The sequence below is a fragment of the Arachis stenosperma genome, chromosome 4 (assembly GCF_014773155.1).
Source record: "Arachis stenosperma cultivar V10309 chromosome 4, arast.V10309.gnm1.PFL2, whole genome shotgun sequence".
NCBI classification, from domain to species: Eukaryota; Viridiplantae; Streptophyta; class Magnoliopsida; order Fabales; family Fabaceae; genus Arachis; species Arachis stenosperma.
Genome location: NC_080380.1, coordinates 42,101,919 through 42,121,303, shown reverse-complemented (window position 1 = coordinate 42,121,303; position 19,385 = coordinate 42,101,919). Strand labels below are relative to the sequence as shown.

The following is a 19,385-nucleotide window of genomic DNA, read 5'->3' as shown; positions in this document are numbered from 1 at the left end:
GGAAAAATATATCTTTTGCTTCTCTTTTTATAGGCTAGATTTTCTAATTTCTATCAACAATTTCACTCATATGTTGTATTTTTTAAACTAAGAAAATAGAAAGTAGACAATAAAATTATTATAAATGAAGAAAATAAAATTAAAAAAAAAAGGAAAGAGAGAGGGTGAAAGAAAAAAGTAAAAATTAATAGTGAGTTAGTTTATTTTTTTCTGTGGAGAAATGATTCTTTAATTATAGAAAAAAATTAGAATAAAATAATGGAATTGATTAATAAAAAATTAAGAACTTAAGAATATATAAAAACAGTTGGAAAATGATACTTTCTTGTTCATCATCATCAATTCATGATAGTTACAGATTTCACTAATGGAGAATACTAAATAAATATTTTTGGTAAAAAAAATGAAAATTGATTAATACTAAATTAATACAAAATAATAAAAACAATAAAACATAGATAAATAAACAGAAAAAGGTCAAAACAGTAAAAATACAGGTAAATTAAATCAAACGTCAAACATGTGGAAATTAATGAAGAAAATTTCCAATTCACCATTCACAAATTCACATGATCACATTATCTTCTCTTTCTTTTCAATTTACGCTGTGTCCCGTTGAAACCAGTGTGATCTTCATCATCCCCACGAAACACCCCTCTTCTTCCCCAATTTTGAAACCCTAATTCCTCCCAAATCCAATCACCATTTCCAATCAATTAGGTTAGGGTTTCGAACTTGTACATACGCTCTCAATCCCCAATTTCAACGAGCACGTCGATCAGTTTTTCAGCTTTCCCATTCCTAGGGGTTTTTTCCAGTCATATTAGAGATGGCGATCGGATTCGATGATCTTGTTCGAGCCTTGGAGCTCTGGTTGAAGCTCAACAAGAAGCCCAAGCAAACAGGGGCAAACGTGAACACCGATCTTGACCCTGTTTTGTTGGTGCCTGGTATTGGTGGCTCCATTCTCCACGCCGTTAACATTGATGATGATAGTTATGAACGAGTATGGGTTCGATTCGTCGCGGCCGAGTACAAGCTGAAGACCAAGCTCTGGTCACGTTACGATTCTTCTACAGGTGAACCATAAATTGGTGGAAAATAAATAGATAAATAAATAATTAAATAATGTTAAGCTCATGCTATTCAGTTATATAATTGGTTCACAAGGTAGTTTCTTTTTGGGAACTACCAAGTATGAGGTTATGAATTCCTTGCTGGATTAAAGAAAGCTTAATTTTAATTGGTTAAAGGGCGTGTAAGTGTAATTTTTCTCTATTTAGTTTGTACTTACATCAGTTAGTGATGGCGGTGAGACTGAGAGTGTGCAAAACCATGGAGCAACCTCTTGATTGAGTAATTTTTATGTTATGCATTCTTATGATGTATCTGACTATCTGAGCTTAAAAGTTTGCTCGGTTTGGTTCTTTATTTATTGCAATGGATGCACCAGTATTTTATGCTGAAGAGTCTGCTGCAAGAAAACTCTAAATTTGGTTGGTTTAAAATTTATGGTGATCTCTTTTGAAACTAGGGAAAACCGAATCCATGGATCCAAAGACAACTATTGCGGTTCCTGAAGATAGGCATGGGCTCTATGCTATTGATATTTTGGACCCTGACTTGGTATGCCTGTTTTTAAGATGATATGCATGAACTTTAGCTCAGATAGGTAAAGAGTTGACTTTGGATCCTGGTTAAATTTTGTGATGCAGGTAATTGGATCTGAGTCTGTGTATTATTTCCATGACATGATCGTTGAAATGCTCAAATGGGGGTATCAAGAGGGGACAACACTTTTTGGCTTTGGGTATGATTTTCGCCAAAGCAACAGGTAATAAATTAATTTGAAATTGGAAATTTTTGAAGTGTTTAATTATATTAATTTGATCAAACTTGGAGTGGCAGGATGTGAACTATTTAAGTCTCTTGACAACTATGGTATTTATGAAAATGAAAGTAATTTCTTTATCAACTGTGCTTTTATTTCATTTAGGTTGCCCGAAACAATGGACAAGTTGGCTGCAAAACTAGCAGCAATGTATAATGCTGCAGGGGGAAAAAAGATAAACATCATAACTCATTCTATGGGTGGTATTTTGGTGAAATGTTTTATGGCCCTCCATACTGATGTAATACAACTACTCAGCTTCTCAAATCAGTGTTTTATTATGTAGATCCTTTACAACATAATCTTTGATTCTTTTCCGTTGTCAATTTGTATTTACTCTTTTCATTAACCTCAAAAGTTAAAGCCTATGATTTGTACCTGTCTTTTTGCAGATTTTTGAGAAGTACGTGAAAAATTGGATTGCAGTTTGTGCTCCATTTCAGGGTAAGCACTAACTACTAATCAATTCTGCTATATGTATACTTAGAAATTCAAAAGTAAATAAGTTAGTATATATATTGCGTTGAAATGCCTCTTCTAGTATTTCAGTTCAACAACGTGGGGCATGGTTAAATATTTATTTTCTTTGGTGAATTTAATTGAAGAATGCATGCTCTGCAGGTGCACCTGGATGTACCAATTCTACCTTTCTAAACGGAATGTCGTTTGTGGAGGGATGGGAGCAGAGGCTTTATATTTCCAAATGGAGCATGCACCAGTTGGTAAAAACAAGATAACTTACTCTCTGAATATTTGTGTTGAGTTCAATTATTCATATAGCACCTGTCAGGAAAATTTTGAGTCATCCTCCCTTTCTTAGTATATTATTATTGCGTATGACAATTTTTTTAGTATATCTTACCGATCTTAATGTCTTTTTTTTCCGGGACTATCTTGTCAAATTATCCTACCTTTAGTGCTGGCAACTGACATCGATATGCATGTAATATATTAATTGTTAATGAGTATGAAGAAGCTGGAACATAGAAATCAATATTACTTAAAGGCTAAAAGCCTAAAACCAAGTGCAAAACCCTAAGAAAGCCTAACAAGTTATATTAGCCATCATAATTCCTCATCATGCTTTTTAGATGTATGGGTATATACTATGTAGAAAAAGGAAGTTTGCAATGAAAACGAGTATCTTTATCTGCCATTATTCTTGTTATTTTGTACAAGTTATTGATAAATGGATTCATGAGAATGATCACTTGATATTGAATAGCTGATTTAGACTTTTCAGGGTATGTGTTGCTGGGTTATGTCTCCTCTCTTTCTATTTGCTTGTGTCCACATTTTAGAGTTATTTAACGAAGCTTGTTATAATGGTACAGCTGATGGAATGTCCATCTATATACGAATTGATGGGCCCTCGTAATTTTAATTGGCAAGTCATTCCTCGTCTGGAATTGTTTCGCAAGCATGATTCCGATGGGAACTCTCGTATTATTCTTGAATCATATACACCATCTGATAACGTTGGTGTTCTCAAGGAAGCACTTGCAACTAACACAGTGAGTTACTGACTCTTTGTTGCTTAGAAAGGAGTAAATTTAAGTATCTCCTATATTTCTGTAATGAAAGCAACTCTGCCTTTTTTCATTATGTACAATTGATTGAACTTCATTCAATTTGATACATGAAACCCTGTTTCTTGGGTGCGTTGGAGCTGGTTATGTTCTTATTTTCATGCACTATAGAAGTGCATCAATATATTTGCAAAGTACATCTTTTGCCTGTTTATTGAAGATTTACTGATGTAGTTACTAGTGTGTTTACTAGTGCAGAGCTTAATGACATTGCTATGATGCCTATTTGTGATGCAGATTAATTGCAATGGTTTGGATTTGCCCCTGCCTTTCAATTCAGACATCTTGAAATGGGCAAATGAAACATGGGAGATTCTTTCCTCAGCCAAACTTCCCTCAGGAGTTAAATTTTACAATATTTATGGAACCAATCTTGCAACATCTCATACTGTTTGGTAATGCATATACCAAATCTTTGCTTGATACCCAGAATTGGAGTTTATCAACTGTACTAAGAATGTTATTCTAGCAGGTTTAGCTTAGAAAATATATTAACCTCAGTCTACATAATTACAATTCTGCAGCTATGGAAGTCAGGACAAGCCTGTAACTGATCTGGAACAGCTACGATATTTTGAGGTCATTACCATTTTTAATTGTACTAAATATGTATGCTTTGATTTATCTTACATTTCAAAGTGGAGCGAGGCAATTAGCTTTGCTGCATACTGTATTGATTCTCTAATTTTGTGTTACAGCTTTTGTTTACACTAATATCAATATTAAAACCAGGACAGACTTTCATTTGGATTCTGGTCTGACAAAAAATTTTATAATTTTTGCATGTATTATGCTGATTAGTAAAAGCTGTCTTCAATAGTGTGATTAATAAATTTAAAATTTTTGAATTCCTTTTTGTCCTAGCTTTTGAATGTGGCATTCTCTGGCCTCAAATTTGCTTAAAATTTATTTCCCTAATTTGAAAAAGGAAGTATTCTTTCATATTGGTATACATTTAATTCTTTTATTGACTTGCAACTTAGGTCTTCTGTCTCTGTTGTGATAGAAGTTTAACTTGAAATGTGCACTCTGTTAAAACAACTGTTTCATCATTTTATTTTTTCATTCAATTGCCGAGGCTAACATTTTTGTAATATTCAGGCCAAATATATATGCGTTGATGGTGATGGAACAGTCCCAGTAGAGTCAGCTAAGGTTTGCTAACTTCCCTATGCTGGTCTTTATGCAGTTCGTGATTAGTCGAATCTAAAAATGCCTTGAAGTATGTGAATTTGTTACAACTGTGGTTGGTTTAACATATTTTTCAATGTGAAGCTATGTTGGGAGGATTGCACTTGGTGACTTGTGGAACTCTGGGAAATATTGGTTGACTAAATCCCTTATTTCTTGTTGGATATATTCTAGAAAAAATCTACTTTCCCTGGAATTTCAACTGCCACATAATTACACCAATAAAGTTTCCATTGGCACAATTCACCCTCCATGAATCATAATTCAATTAACAAGCTAATATTGGGGGACCAAGATATTTATGGATCCCTCTCCTGCATCATTCTACCTGCAATTCATGTCTTCTAATTCTGCCTTATGTTTAATATGCTATATCATCATCTCAAATGCAGGCTGATGGGCTCAATGCTGAGGCAAGAGTTGGAATTCCAGGTGAACATCGGGGTATCCTCTGCGAACCTCATCTATTCCGGATTATCAAGCACTGGCTGAGAGCTGGAGACCCAGATCCTTTTTACGATCCCCTGAATGATTATGTGATTCTACCCACTGCTTTTGAAATGGAGAGTCACAAAGAGAAGGGTATAGAAGTAGCATCCTTTAAAGAGGAATGGGATGTTATTTCCAAAGACCAAGATGAACAAAGCAATAGTCATGATAAAATGGAGATGAGATCCATATCAGTTAAACATGATGGGACTAAGGCTCATGCTACCGTCACTGTTCGCGAGGGTAAACAACATGTTAAACTGAAAGCTGTGACCGTTTCAGTGGATGCCTAATGCATCTGTTTCGGTTGATTGAATGAGTGAACAGGGAGGAACACCTTCTGTACAGTTTGATTGTGGCCGCCATCACTTGTATATAAGAACTGAAATGATGGTGCTGCCGTGTTCCTCCATGTTTTCATGTATGATTTGTGAATTATATGTATTCGTTATGACCATCTTTCTACCATTAACTCATGGTTCCAAGAGTGGTGTTCGTTGTGCAAAGTTCATGTAAAACGTTACTGTTTATTCGACTATTTTAAAATCCAATAAATAATTCATAATTCCCGTTCATTATTCATAATTCATAATTCGATGCCCTCTGTTAAAACTTTTTTGACGACTGCAATAGTGCAACTAATGCACCTAAAAGAGTCTTATTTTGGAAACACTACAACATAGTATCATATGCTTAAGTTACTAAAACTATTAGCTCGCGTTCTCTATTTGAACCTTCCTAAGATTTAGTACATCAAAGAAAGAAATCTCATTACTGTCTAGCTTAGTTCCTTTGGTTTGATGGCAACACCTTTGATCACAAGTCCCTGCTTCCACATGCCACCTTCATACTCATACAGAGACACCTCCATCTCCCCACCATCTTTTTCAGATGCTACAAACTCGCCAACCGGAATCTCTATATACTGCATTCGTAACTTCTCAATCAAACTCTCCTTGTGTTGCTGCTTTTTACCTCCCGGAAGCATGAGTCTAACGTTGACCGGAACTTCCCACCCTTGCGCCAGATCCTTCAACATTACAATAAACGACACTTCATATAGAGTTCCTGGGGAAAGGTTTCTGGTATCAAATTTTCCATGCACCTCTAGCCAACACACTCTTTCCAGTTCAGCCGCTTCAATAATTGTGCCACTGCAATATCACATAACTCGCTCTAATCAGTTAGGACTAGATAAAAAAGCTGTCTAAGATAAATCAATGTGCTTTGATCATAAGATTCATTTTAACTAAATGCGGACCTTGATTCTTTCTGGGTTACCCATTTCCAATAATGTTGATTTTCTGCCCACGTGATTGATAGTGCTCTTGCGTATAACATGAAACAGTTGCTATTGGACTTCTTTTCTATCCAATATTTCTGTCAATAATGATAATCAATGCTCAATAGAGAATTATATTATATTAAACTAAAGATAATATGGCATGCGACAAGTTGATCAATAAAGAAAGATAGAGTGTTGAGCTTGCCTTAGTGTTATGGTCTAAGAAGACTCCAGAATATAGCTGATCAAGCAACTTTTCCTTGGAAGATGTATGAACCGGTGAGTCTGCACCCTTCAATATGTCTTCATATCTATATGGAAGATTCATCATCAGTTCTTTGGAGGATTTAGTAGTGGCTATCATGGATTGGTGATGATTGTTTCCCTTGTTGGGTTTTACAACTCTTGTGGGGGAATAATTTTCCACTGATGAGTTTGTGGCTTTGATGGATGGTTTTGATGGCAGTAACCATCCATCCTTGCTGATAGCTCCTTCATTATTTGCCACAGGCTGCCGTTGCGGTTGCGGTTGCGGTTGTGGTTGTGGTTGTGGTTGTGACTGTGGCCTTCTTAGCTGTGGAGACTGCGTTCTTGATAATTGCGGCTGAGACTGTGGTTGTGATTGTGATTGTGGCCTCAACAGCTGCTGGTGTTGGTGGTTGCGAGGCTCCTCATCAACTTCTCGTGAAAGTTCAGCTCCCATTTCTCTTGTTAATTTCTTCGGTTCCTATCACTATTATACCTATTAGTGGATTTTCAATTGAAGCACCCTTTTTCTTTTATAGCGGAACTAATGTAAAGAAAATTGCAAATGATGTTAGATGCATTTATTTGATTAGTGATATAAAGATATTTGTTTAAAACAATGTTACATTTAAAAAATAGTTGGGTAATGTATACTTTTTATTCTTATCGTTTGCAATTTCTTTTTTAAATATATCTAATGTTTCATTTCATTCAATTTTATTTTTAACGTTTTAAATTTATTCAATTTTGTTCTTAATGATTTTGATTTGTATCAAAAGTTAAAATTATCCTTAAAACTTTTTAATTTTATCCTTAAAATTGTACATAGAGTTAACGTCCACGATAATTTTGACACAAATTAAAAACATTAAAAATAAAATTAAATGCAACTAAAAATTACGGATATTTAAAAAAATAAATATTAAAGACAAAAATATATTTAATCCAAAAATAATAAGTATATGAAATTAACTTTTAATTAGTTAATATTAACTAACTTTTTATTATAACATTATTTGTTAATTTTTATTCTTGGAAGATTTGCATTTAAGATTTAGCATTTAGGATTCAAAAGTTTAAAATTTAAGATTTATAATTTAAGATTTAGAGAGACTAATAGAGGCCGGCTGGTAGTTGGCAATGATGATAAAAAAGTGATTTTAGAAAATATTGATGGTTATTATTAGCTAGAAAACAATATGGTTTTTTAATTTGATTGAGTAATACTAAGGAGTCAATTTTTTTTACTTTTTCTTTTTCCAAAAGCAAGAATTTATTGATTCTGGCAAAATAAATAAGTCGTCTAACTTGGATAACAACAGTAACAAGTGGTAAATGTCAAAAGAACACTTGAGATAAAGAAATATTAAAATAAGTGAATGGATTATAGATTAAATGATATGGTCTTTCCATACTCACCTTGAAGTCGCAGGTTCGAATTTCACTCATAACTTTGGTATTTCTTACGGTTAAATATTCATATTTTCAAAGACCTGTTAATTACGACTTAGTCAGATCTTCCTTAAGGCTGCTGCAATTGTGGAGTTTTTTCTGGAGTTTAAATTTCCAATAGCAGAGTATAACACCATGTTCTTCTACCATCCCTAAGGTCCAATTTTGTAGTAAGTATATTCATTACTTTTTGTTATTGCCAAATCTTTATTACATGTGGACAATTAATTAAGCAATATATGACTAATTCTGACATTTTTACATTTAAGACATATGATTGAGAAATTAGAAATTTTAGTTTGAAAATTGGAAATTCCATGGATAGCTTTCCAAACGAAGAACTTAACTTTTGTTAGAATTTTAATGGACCAAATTGATTTTCAAATCATCTTCTAGGTGAAAAGTTACGAGAGAAATTCTATTGTGGCATGAAAAATCTGAATATAAATGCATAATTGAAACACAGAATAAGAACCACTCTTTTTTTTCATGTTAATTTGTCCGGGTTTGGATTTCTTCTAATGCTGAGTATATTTTGAACCACAAAAGAAAAAAATTAGATGGTAATAAGTGATGAATTTCAGTGACCATTAGTCTAAAATAATTGTGACACCTATTGAAGATTCTGGTTAAGAGATAATGACCGAGGTCTTTAATTAAATTATGTTAATATTATCATCACATGTTTGTTCAAAAATAAAAATTATATTATCCCTACTTATTTGCCTTTCAAACCTTTTTCTAGAATCTTGCAATCTTCTAAGATACTTCTATATCTTTAGGATAGATTGGTTTCTAGACCTTTATAAATGATAAGAAAGAAAAGTACTTGCTTTTGGGTACTTTATAAACCAAAGAGTTTGTCCTAGAAGTTAGTCTCCAACCTTTTTTTTTTCTAGAAAAACTTTACATCCATGTAATTTTTTCATCCAAGTTATCCAAGTAACTTCAATCAGACGCACCTCCCGAATTCCCTTACGCGTTTGTTATACACGCGCCTCATATAATGTAAACCTTGTTCTCTTCTCGCATTTTCGTTCTTCTTCTTCTTCTTCTCTGTTCGTGTTCTTCTTCAACCTAATAAAATTTGTCGTTCTCCTCTGTTTGCATTTTTCTTCTCTGCTCGAATTCTTCATTATTGATTTGCATTGAATTCAACGTAATAAGCTCCGTCATTCCTCTTCTTCTTCTTCTTTTTCTTCGATCTACACTTTTGAATGAAAACAATGAATGATTCAACTTCAAATTAGTTGAATGAAGTTATTACGTTGAGACAGCTAGGGAATGATTGCTGCATGCTATTACAATAATCTTAAACACTGAACAAAGTAAAAGGAGGCCACCGAACTGAACAACATTCATTTGGTGAATCAAAATAACAAAGGCCATCGAACCGAACAATGTTCATGTGGTGAATAAATGGTGATCAACTTTCAATCAACAAGAATAGTATTTCTCCTCATCTTCCTTCTCCTCCATCTTCTTTCAAATTCGTGTACGTAGATTCTTCTTCTACTTCTTCTTCTTCATGCACGCAGATTCTCTTTCTTCTTTCGTTATAGTTATCACCAACAACACTAATATTTTGCTCGGTTAAGTGGAGTTGCTCATTTTGATTCACTTGATTGTTAATGTATTCAGTTGAGTCCTTATGCATGCAGAAATATTTTTTTACCGATTGAATATTTATCACGTTTTATTCAGCACATGACTGGTGTTCGGTTCAGTGGTGTTGGTCATTTCGGTTCACCTGATTGTTATGTGTTCAGTTGATTTCTTTTACATGAAAAAATGCTATTCTTGATGATTGAATGTTTATGACATTTTATTCAGCACATGAATGTTGCTCGGTTCAGTAGAGTTGTTCATTTTAATTTACTTGATTGTTAGTGTGTTCAATTGAGTCCTTGTGCATGTAAAAATATTTTTCTTGATGATTAAATGTTTATGACGTTTTATTCAACACATGAATGATGTTCGGTTTAGTGGAGTTAGCCATTTTAGTTCATTACTATTCTACACAATTTAAAACTCTTCATCTTCACCTTCTACTGCTTCTTCACCAGGGAGAGAAAGAGGAAAAGATAAAAAAAATACAACAGCAATAACAACAAAAGAATGAAGATAAAGAGAAAACACGTGAAGAAGAAGGAACGCAAAAAAGAAGGAGGAGAATGAGGAGGAGGAGGAAGGCGAATCTCTGTTGCTATTTTCATTTGTTTCTGGTTGTTCCTTGCCAAATCTTCTTGCGATTCTTCTCCAGTAGTGGTTTTCGCAGAGAACGTTACTGAAGTTTGAGTGATTTTGAGAGAGATTCGAAGAGAAGGAGCGGTTTCGTGTTGAGGAAGAAGTAACGTTTTTTCATAATGAGCGCGAAGTAACGTAGGGCTTTCGAGCGCATGTTTTCACTCGTCATTAATGCGCGTGACTCTATTTGGACTTAGGCCAACTTGATTATATAGTTACATGAATGTGTAGCGCGCCCATATTTTTTTACATAGTTAAATTGACTACTTTTAAATTTTTAAAACTCAATTCTCTCTGATTTTTGTCACGATATGGTGTTCCGGACTTAAAATTATAAAGTCTTAACTTTTTTAAAATTATTTTGTTTATATTAAATTTTAGATTCTAAATTTCTTAACTTTAAACCGTAAATTATAAATTATAACCCAAAAATTCTAAAAAGAATTAAAAATTTTAAAAGTAAAAAAATTAACTAATGTTAGTTATTAACTAAGAGTTGATTCTCTATATTTTTATTTGATTTTATAAAATGTTAAACAAATTTGAAGTATAACTAAAATGTTAAAATGAGAATTATGTTAAAATATAAGAGTAGTCAAATAAATATAATTAGCAAGATTTGGGTAAAAATTCGTGCATTGTTTTTTATTTTTTTAAGAATAAAAAACAAAAAGTGAATTGTTATCATAAACTTGAAAGTGAAGTAGATAAATGCCGCCGAAAAGAATCGGCAAAAAGAAAAGAAACTTTGAAGGTTCCTCCAGAATGAGACATATGAGGCTCACATATAGTCATATGTTTGCAAAGTATTTGTTCCTTCCTCTTTAATTTAGCAACATTAAGGGTAAGGTGGGGAAAGGAATATTGAAGATCTTGATGGTCCAAATTTAAAAAAAATTAACAAATAAAATAATAAATTACGTAAATATTCTATTTTTTTTTAATGTCTATACTAACTATTATACCACTTATTTAGTGTATTCTTATTTTTTTTTAACAATAGCAACTTTCGCATCCCTTATTTCTGTGCAACTAATATTATAATAATGTTATTAACTAATTATTATTTTTTCCTGTTCATATTGTTAGAACAAGCTGGAGAATGTTTTCCAGCAAGACTAGAGAGGTTGCTCTCCCATAAAGGAATCTGCAGGAGAACTACTTTTGTTTCTAATCCCACATCAGTTAAAGAGAAATATTCATAATCAAATATCATTTTCTATTTAGGCGCAGTTTAGTAACCAATTTAATTAAGGTTTTTTTGATAAAATAATTTAAATAATAAATAACTTTATTAAAAGTGATTTATAAATAAGTTATTTTATATTTAGATTTTTAATTCTAAAAATATTTATTTTATAGAAATACGATAAAAAATAAAAATATTATGAGAGAAGTCATTTTTTTTAATTTTTTTATAAACTGTTAAATAATTTTAAAAATTTTTAAACGGGCCTAATCATGATGGCTTGACTAATCAAGATCATTAGATCAACGTATGTACTATAGCAATTCTCTTCTAGCGTTGATTTCAATATCAATATTTAATAATTACTTTTTTAAAACATATTATTTTTATACATATGTTAAAATTGAATTTGGATTTTCTAAATTTTAAATTTTATTTTAAAAAATAAAATATGATCTTTTATAATATATTTTATATGTGGAATCAAAAAAAATATAGAAAAAAATTATTTAAAGACGAAAAATCATACTTTACCTTTTAAAATAAAAATTTGAAATTTAGAAGATTCAAATTCGTAAAAGCTCATTGAGAAGATATTTATTATACTGTAGAAAAACTAACTTGAAGAAATCAGTAGTGGCCTGGTGGGGCAGCAGGAGAGAAATATTTTTTTTTACTAGTTGAATGTCTTGTAGAGTAGAGGATGAAAGTGGATAGTAAAGGAGTGACCGAATTTAAAAAATAATTTAGAGTACAAAAATTAAATCAAAATTTTATAAAGATTTAATAATTAATTTATTTTATTATAATTTTTAATATATAAAATAACCAATTTCATTTGTCTATTCATTTTCTTTAATGATTAGGATAAAAAATTTTATTTAGACCACCAAAATTTCAAATATATTTTCCTCAAAAATTCTCCCAAGATCAGAGTAATATCATTTTAAGCTAGTACGGAAGAATCTCTTGCAAAATATGTTGGCCGTTGATTATTTTATCTAGTATATATATATATAAAAAAAAAGTTCATTCAATGCATGTGATTTTTTAGTTCATTCTTTGCATCAAATTCTCTGTTTATGTTTACGAGAAAAAGCAAAATGTTTATTCCATGATAAGGTTTGCATCTGATTCTAGTTCTAATTTTTGTTTCCTTGAGTGACCAATCTATGTTATCTTGATTCCTTCTCTTTTGTTCAAAGCCAATACCCCCCCCCCCCCCTTTTTTTTCCCTTGTCTCTTTTTTCTGTAATTCTATTTCTCATATGGGAGCTTCACTAGATAGATATTTAACTTTTACTTTTTTCTTCTAGAAAAGGTTAAAATTGTAAAAGAGATTATCTAGGCTAAAATAGACAATCATATTAATGGAATGTGATAATATAATCGGTTATGAAACACGGACACTTCGTTGACATATTTTAAACATGACACTCATCGATACTCGTTTGACACACATGTATTTTGTGTCTAACCGTATTTTAATAAAAAGTAAAAAATATTTTTCTGAACATGTTTGGACACACTTAAATACCATCACATGTTAACGTGTCCAATTTTATTCTTAACATATATTTTTTTAAATAAATTTTAGATATAATATATATTATTATTTATTAAAACAAAAAATATTTTAATACTTGATATAATTAAAATAAGGTATTAAAATAATTAAAAAATTAATTTATATTTTAATATCAATAAAATATTAAAATATCATTACGATTTATCTACAAATTTTATATGTATGCATATCTCAATGTGGCTCATTGTTTTCTTTATGAAAACATATTAGTGTAATGCATTGAAATGGACTAATGGACAAAATATTCACTACTACGGTGTCAGCACAAAACGCAACTTGCATTTTACTTTCTTCTTTATTTTTTAATTTTTTTTCTTCAGCATATTAAAACAAACGCGAGGTACATTTTGATTGTTGAAAGCTTTTTAATTTTTTTTATTTCATTGAAGCCCAAACGCAGCCTGCGTTTAGTGATGGGCATTTTTTTTGAGATAACAAAATGCAGGATGCGTTTTACTTTTTGCACCAGCTTTATTTTTGGAAGACTTAAAATGCAGGTTGCATTTTGAAAATGTTAGATTTTTTTTTGGAAAACATAAAACGCAACCTGCGTTTTGTTTAAAAAATATATTTTATTCGAGAGGCCTGCTTATAAATATGAAGCAACACTCGTTCAAAATGCCTCATTCCACTTCTACTCCTCCTATTCTTCTTTGTTGCACATATCTGATAGTTCTAAATTTTGTTTGGCAGTTAGGTGTGTCAAAAAAGTCGGATTAGGTGAGGTTGAAGTTATGGAAAATATTGCTAATTTGCGAGTGTATTATAACGGTGAGGTTATACCAAACACACATGAAGGAGTGACTTTTGTTTGTGATTGTCCGCTGTCATTTGCTATTCCATGTACCATGAGTTTTGTCGAGTTGCAAAATGGGTTTTGTAGTAACATTCAAAGCCACATTTTGAAAAGGGTGAGCAACCTGTTATACAAAAATCATGTGCAAGTATTTGGTGGGCTGATACAGTTTCAAATAATGTCCATCACTGATGATGCCAGTATGCAGCAGATGTTGTATTTATCAACAAACCCGATTTCACGTGCCGATGATAGAGCTGTATGTTGAGTTTGCACAGCAGTTAGGGCTGGGCGCAGTCGGCGAGGAGGTCAATGTTGATGAGCTCGGGGATATAGATTGGGAAGAAGATAATAATGACAGTGAAGAGGAGTTCGAAGCCAACTATGAAGTTGATGACGAAAATGATGACGGAGACTTGGCAGGCAATTCGACGGTGCAAAATGAAGCAGATGCGATTGTAAGCCAGCACCCGTTTGGTGTTCCCTCTTTTATGCGGACTCTAGATCTCGAAACCATGCATGTCCCAGAATTTTCTGAGTATGCGAATACATTAACTCAAGTTTCCTATAGTGTTTATTTTATTTGCCTTATCTGACTGATGGTGGTGCGCATGTCGTAGGTGAAGGCAACGCTCCGGTAGAAGATGGCGAGTTTAGTGTCGGAATGGAATTTGGTTCAAGTGAGTCGGTGATATCTGCAATCAAAAGCTACACTATCTCTAGAGGAGTTGATTACACTGTGTATGAGTCTGAGCCGCGGACATTCTATGGGAAATGTAAGGAGTATGGTGAAGGGTGTGATTGGCTTATTCGAGCTAGCTTGATTAGAAAGAAAGCATGTTGGGAGATCAGGAGATATAATGGCAAGCACACATGCACCATGGGCACGATTTCACAAGATCATGCGAAGTTGGACTCGGACACAATTGCAGATGCCATTAGGCCGTTGGTCAAAGCAGACTCCTAGATAAAGGTGAAGTCTGTTATTGCAAAAGTTCAATCTAGGTTCAACTACACGGTGAGTTACCGCAAGGCTTGGTTGGCAAAGCAGAAAGCTATCGCAAAAGGTTTTGGTGATTGGAAAGTTTCTTACCGAACTCTGCCAGTATGGTTGAAAGCAGTGACTATGAAGATACCGAGGTCTCGTGTTCAAATAAAAACGCTCCCCGTTTACCGTGAGAGTGAGGAGGTTCAAGGTGTAAGAGTTCTGCACCACATTTTTTGGAGTTTCTATCCGTGTATTGTAGCATTCAAATACTGCAAGCCACTGGTGCAGGTTGATGGCACACATCTGTACGGAAAATATAAAGGTGCACTTCTGGTTGCGGTTGCACAAGATGGAAACCAAAACATTGTGCCTATTGCATTTGTGATAGTCGAGGGCGAGACGGCAGACGCATGGGAGTTTTTTCTAACCAATTTGTGGAGATATGTTGTTACCGTTGATGGTGTGGATATTATTTCTGACTGCCATACCTCCATCGATGCTGCAATAGCTCGCAGTAATGGTGTATGGTCACCACTAAGAGCGTGGCACATGTACTGCATCAGACATATTGGGTCCAACTTCTTAAGGAGGTTCAAGGCTCCGTATTTGCATAAACTCGTGGTGAACACAAGTATTTCATTTCGCTGTTATGGTTCTATTCATAATAATTTTTTTTACATCTGCTTACAATTAAATGAATTGTTGAGCAAGCTATTCTAGGACGGAATAGAAGTACAACAAAAATTACCAGAGGCTTAAAGAGAGGGGTGAGGCGTATACTCAATGGTGCGAAGACATCAGTGTTGAGAGATGGGTGTTGGCATTCGATAGAGGTCATCATTGGGGACATATGATGACAAACTTGGTAGAGTGCATAAATTCTGTCCTGAAGGCTGCACGCAACCTTCCTGTGACTGCCATTGTTAGGTCTACTTTCTATCGGATGAATGAATTGTTTACTCAAAAGATCGTCGAAGCTCATGAGCGTGTCTGCAACGGATTCACGTATACAGAATTTGCACGAAGAGAGTTGAAGAAAGCTTTCGACATGCAGGAAACATTGTTGTCAACCGGTTTGACAGGCGAAATGAGATGTTTGAGATTCGCAAAATGCAAGATGGTTCCGTTTACATTGTTAACCTTGCGCAATGACACTGTGACTGTGGCCATTTCCAGGTCGAGCGACTCCCATGTCGCCATGTTCTTGCATGTTGCGCTAACTAGCATCTTGATTGGCAAGTATATGTGCACGACGTGTACAAGATGTCTGAAATTTGCAAGGTGTACAGAGGCGAGTTTATTCCGATGGGTGACCCATCTACGTGGGATATATATGAAGGAGCGAAGGTAATCGCCAACTATACATTGAGGCGCGCGACAAAAGGAAGACTGAAGTCAACTCGCTACTTAAATGAGATGGATTCGCGGGATATACGTGATCATCGCCGGTGTACTGTATGTGGACGCAAGGGACATAGCCGCAGCCGATGTCCTCATCGCGCAGGTCCAAGCACTGCTGGAGGTCATTAGTGGTTAACCTTTTCAATGTAACCTTGTTATTACCTACTTTACAATTATATATAACTTTTTATGTAATCTCGTCATTTTTGTTAACCTAGTTAACAATTTATAATAAATAAAATTTTTAATAAATAAATATTTCGTTACAAAAGTGCAATATGATAATCTCAAACATAGTTATACAAGAATAAAACTAAATATATAATGATAATAATACTAAATAGAATCATCTAAATATAAGATAGAACACTGAAGACACTCTGAATACAACATTGAATACAAGATCAACTTTAACAGACTACTTCTTCGGTGCCGGTGTGTTTGTCCGGAGGCGCAGTCTATGTTCGTAAGTTATACGGATGACCCTGAGACACACCGGCATCCTGACCACTGCCAACGTCAAGACCACCAAAATATGTCATGCTCGCACCACCAGTGTCATACAAACCGGAATCACTCATCCCCGGACCACTCGCTCCACCAAGATCATACCAATGATGTAAGTCATGTCCCAAATCTCCATCTTCCTGCTGCTGGTACTCATTCAAATCAAATAATTGGGTATGCGGTGGTGCGAAAAGACCGGGTAGATCTACATGACCCGTTGATTGATCAAAGTTGAAGTAACTGGGATGACCTTATGTGGCGTGACGACCACCAGATTGCTGAGATGGAGCAGGCCTATCCTGCGGTGGCATCGGAAATAGATAATCTGTATCTCTTGGGACATGAGAGAAGCTGATGGCGTCAGATCCACCCAACGGACTAAAGTGACCTTCGGCTGAAATTACTAGCTGTGGTATCTAAGGCTCAAGGTCCTGATGTGGCTGTGGTTCCGGTATATATGGTGCCTGCTACTCATATGCCGGCCACTGCTGTTGCTGTTGGCCGTAGGCCGGATCCTGAAGCTACTGAGCATATGCCGGATACTGAAACTACTGGGCATATGCCAGCATCTGATACCGGTGCTCATATGCGGGGACCTGATAGTGGTGCTCATATGCCAGAACCTAGTTAACAATTAATTATAATTAATAGTAATTAATGATAATAGACAAATCTAAACAATAATAATTAATTATAGTTTAAAACTCTAATAATAATAATAATACCTAAAAATGTTGCTCATGAGGCGGGACTTGCTGCTGAGGTCCAGCTGGTTCTTCTTGTTGCTGCTGTGGTTCATTGGCGCCAACCTCTTCACCTGCAACTCTATCTGACAGTCGTAGGTGAATCTCGTACTGTTGTGTGTACCACTCGTAGTACACTGGGAGAGGATGAAAGTCAATAATCTCCTCGCCTAAGTGCAATGTGTTATAGCGGTCAGATCTCCACCTGTTAACCCATTAATTGTAAATCTCTCTCTAGTCATGGTTCTGTGCTCCTGTCAACCGCTTGCAATGATCACGACTAAGGTCGAATGCCGGGCCTGGTGGAAGTTGTTACATCCTGAACTGTCGTCTAACCCGGTCTGTCGAGTGCCATTCTATGCACTCGAATGACAATAGTGACGATTGGGTAGAGCACATAACCAACTGGACAGCGAGGTCATCGGAAACCGCCACTCCCATAATGGCCGCCATATAAACTGCACATTAGTTACCGCGAGAGGCCGATTAGAAAAATTATTCTTCTGAATAAAAACATTGGATATTGATGGTTGCAACTTACATGGTCAACTCCCATGTCATCCATCCCTCGCCTAAAATGCACAGTAGGCCTCCATATATATATTTTATGTTGGTGCCAATGACTCCACCTAAACAAAAACAGAATAATAATAATAACAATAAGAATAATAAATTAATAATAATAATAACAATAACAATAACAATAATAATAAAAAACAATACCATTGCGCAAGTGGAATACCAACATCGCCGAGCTGATCGCGGGGTATAGGTGCCAGGAGCGGTATACGCTCCCATGCCCAAACAAAAAGCAGTATCAACGGGCCATCCATCTCTTTACAGTTGTATCGTGATGCACAACACAACGTCTGTATAGGTGTGCCAGACTGGCTGCCCCCAACTGTACGCTGAAATCCGGTGAAAATTCCGAAGTAGCAGTAGAAACTTCGAGTTCAATGAAGTTGTCGACTTATCAAAAAACACAACTGTTGCGAGCACGCAGAAAATGTGCGCCCGGACGTACCGCTCAACAGACTCCTAAGTGTCACACGGCTCAGTGTCTCTGCACCGTCGAACCGATGCAAGATTAACCTTCCCCAACATGTGATTTTGCGGACTGGGCTCCCGACCAAAACATGCAATACAGTTTTTCGTCAAAAATTGGTGACTACTATCTGATCTACCCGTAACGGCCTCCCCATTAATCGGGAGACCAAGAATATAGCTCACATCTTCTAGCGTCACCGTCACGTCATCGACCAGAAGATGAAATGTGTGAGTCTCCGACCTCCAGCGTTTCACTAAGGCACTCAGTAGTGCAAAACGTGTTAAAACCCAGTCAATACTAGTGCCGCTGCAGCTATCTCGTTAAAGATATCTGGCGGATCGAGTTTTCTGAACAATAAATTTCTGATAGCCTGCAAAAAAATAATAATTATTAAATTCTAAATATTATCAGTTAATAATTTATTCAAAAAATAACAACAATAATTAAACAGTATTATTATTATCTTAAAAAATAATAATAAATTATTAAAATATCATAAATATTTATTTATTATTTATTATTAAGAAATAATAATAATTATTGTACAGTATTATATAATAATAATAATAATAATAATAATAATAATAATAATAATAATAATAATAATAATAATAAAACAGTAACAAAACAATACTATTACTATTATTATCTTAAAAAATAATAATAAATTATTAAAAATTATAAAAAATAATTAAACATTATTTATCTATCATTATAAAATAATAACGATTTTTA

General features: G+C 34.3%; 3 protein-coding genes across 3 annotated transcripts; 2 read left to right on the top strand and 1 right to left on the bottom strand.

Annotated features, from left to right (window-relative positions):
• Nucleotides 1-547: 547 nt before the first annotated feature.
• Nucleotides 548-5,735, top strand: LOC130973817 (lecithin-cholesterol acyltransferase-like 4). Its single transcript, XM_057898489.1, has 11 exons — nt 548-1,079; nt 1,535-1,626; nt 1,716-1,834; nt 1,997-2,132; nt 2,284-2,335; nt 2,513-2,613; nt 3,226-3,405; nt 3,718-3,875; nt 4,005-4,059; nt 4,582-4,635; nt 5,064-5,735. The coding sequence occupies exons 1-11, from the start codon at nt 830-832 to the stop codon at nt 5,451-5,453; spliced, it is 1,587 nt and encodes a 528-aa protein (XP_057754472.1). The 5' UTR covers nt 548-829; the 3' UTR covers nt 5,454-5,735.
• On the bottom strand, nt 5,716-7,226 carry LOC130973819 (protein PHLOEM PROTEIN 2-LIKE A1-like). The gene is made up of 3 exons (XM_057898490.1): nt 6,651-7,226; nt 6,422-6,540; nt 5,716-6,314 (listed from the first exon to the last, which is right to left on the bottom strand). Exons 1-3 carry the CDS (start codon nt 7,146-7,148, stop codon nt 5,939-5,941), a joined length of 993 nt encoding a protein of 330 aa, XP_057754473.1. The 5' UTR covers nt 7,149-7,226; the 3' UTR covers nt 5,716-5,938.
• A 6,985-nt stretch (nt 7,227-14,211) lies between these two features.
• LOC130974919 (uncharacterized) lies at nt 14,212-16,481 on the top strand. Its single transcript, XM_057899758.1, has 6 exons — nt 14,212-14,421; nt 14,535-14,758; nt 14,969-15,161; nt 15,240-15,572; nt 15,703-16,071; nt 16,176-16,481. Exons 1-6 carry the CDS (start codon nt 14,212-14,214, stop codon nt 16,479-16,481), a joined length of 1,635 nt encoding a protein of 544 aa, XP_057755741.1.
• Nucleotides 16,482-19,385: the final 2,904 nt, after the last annotated feature.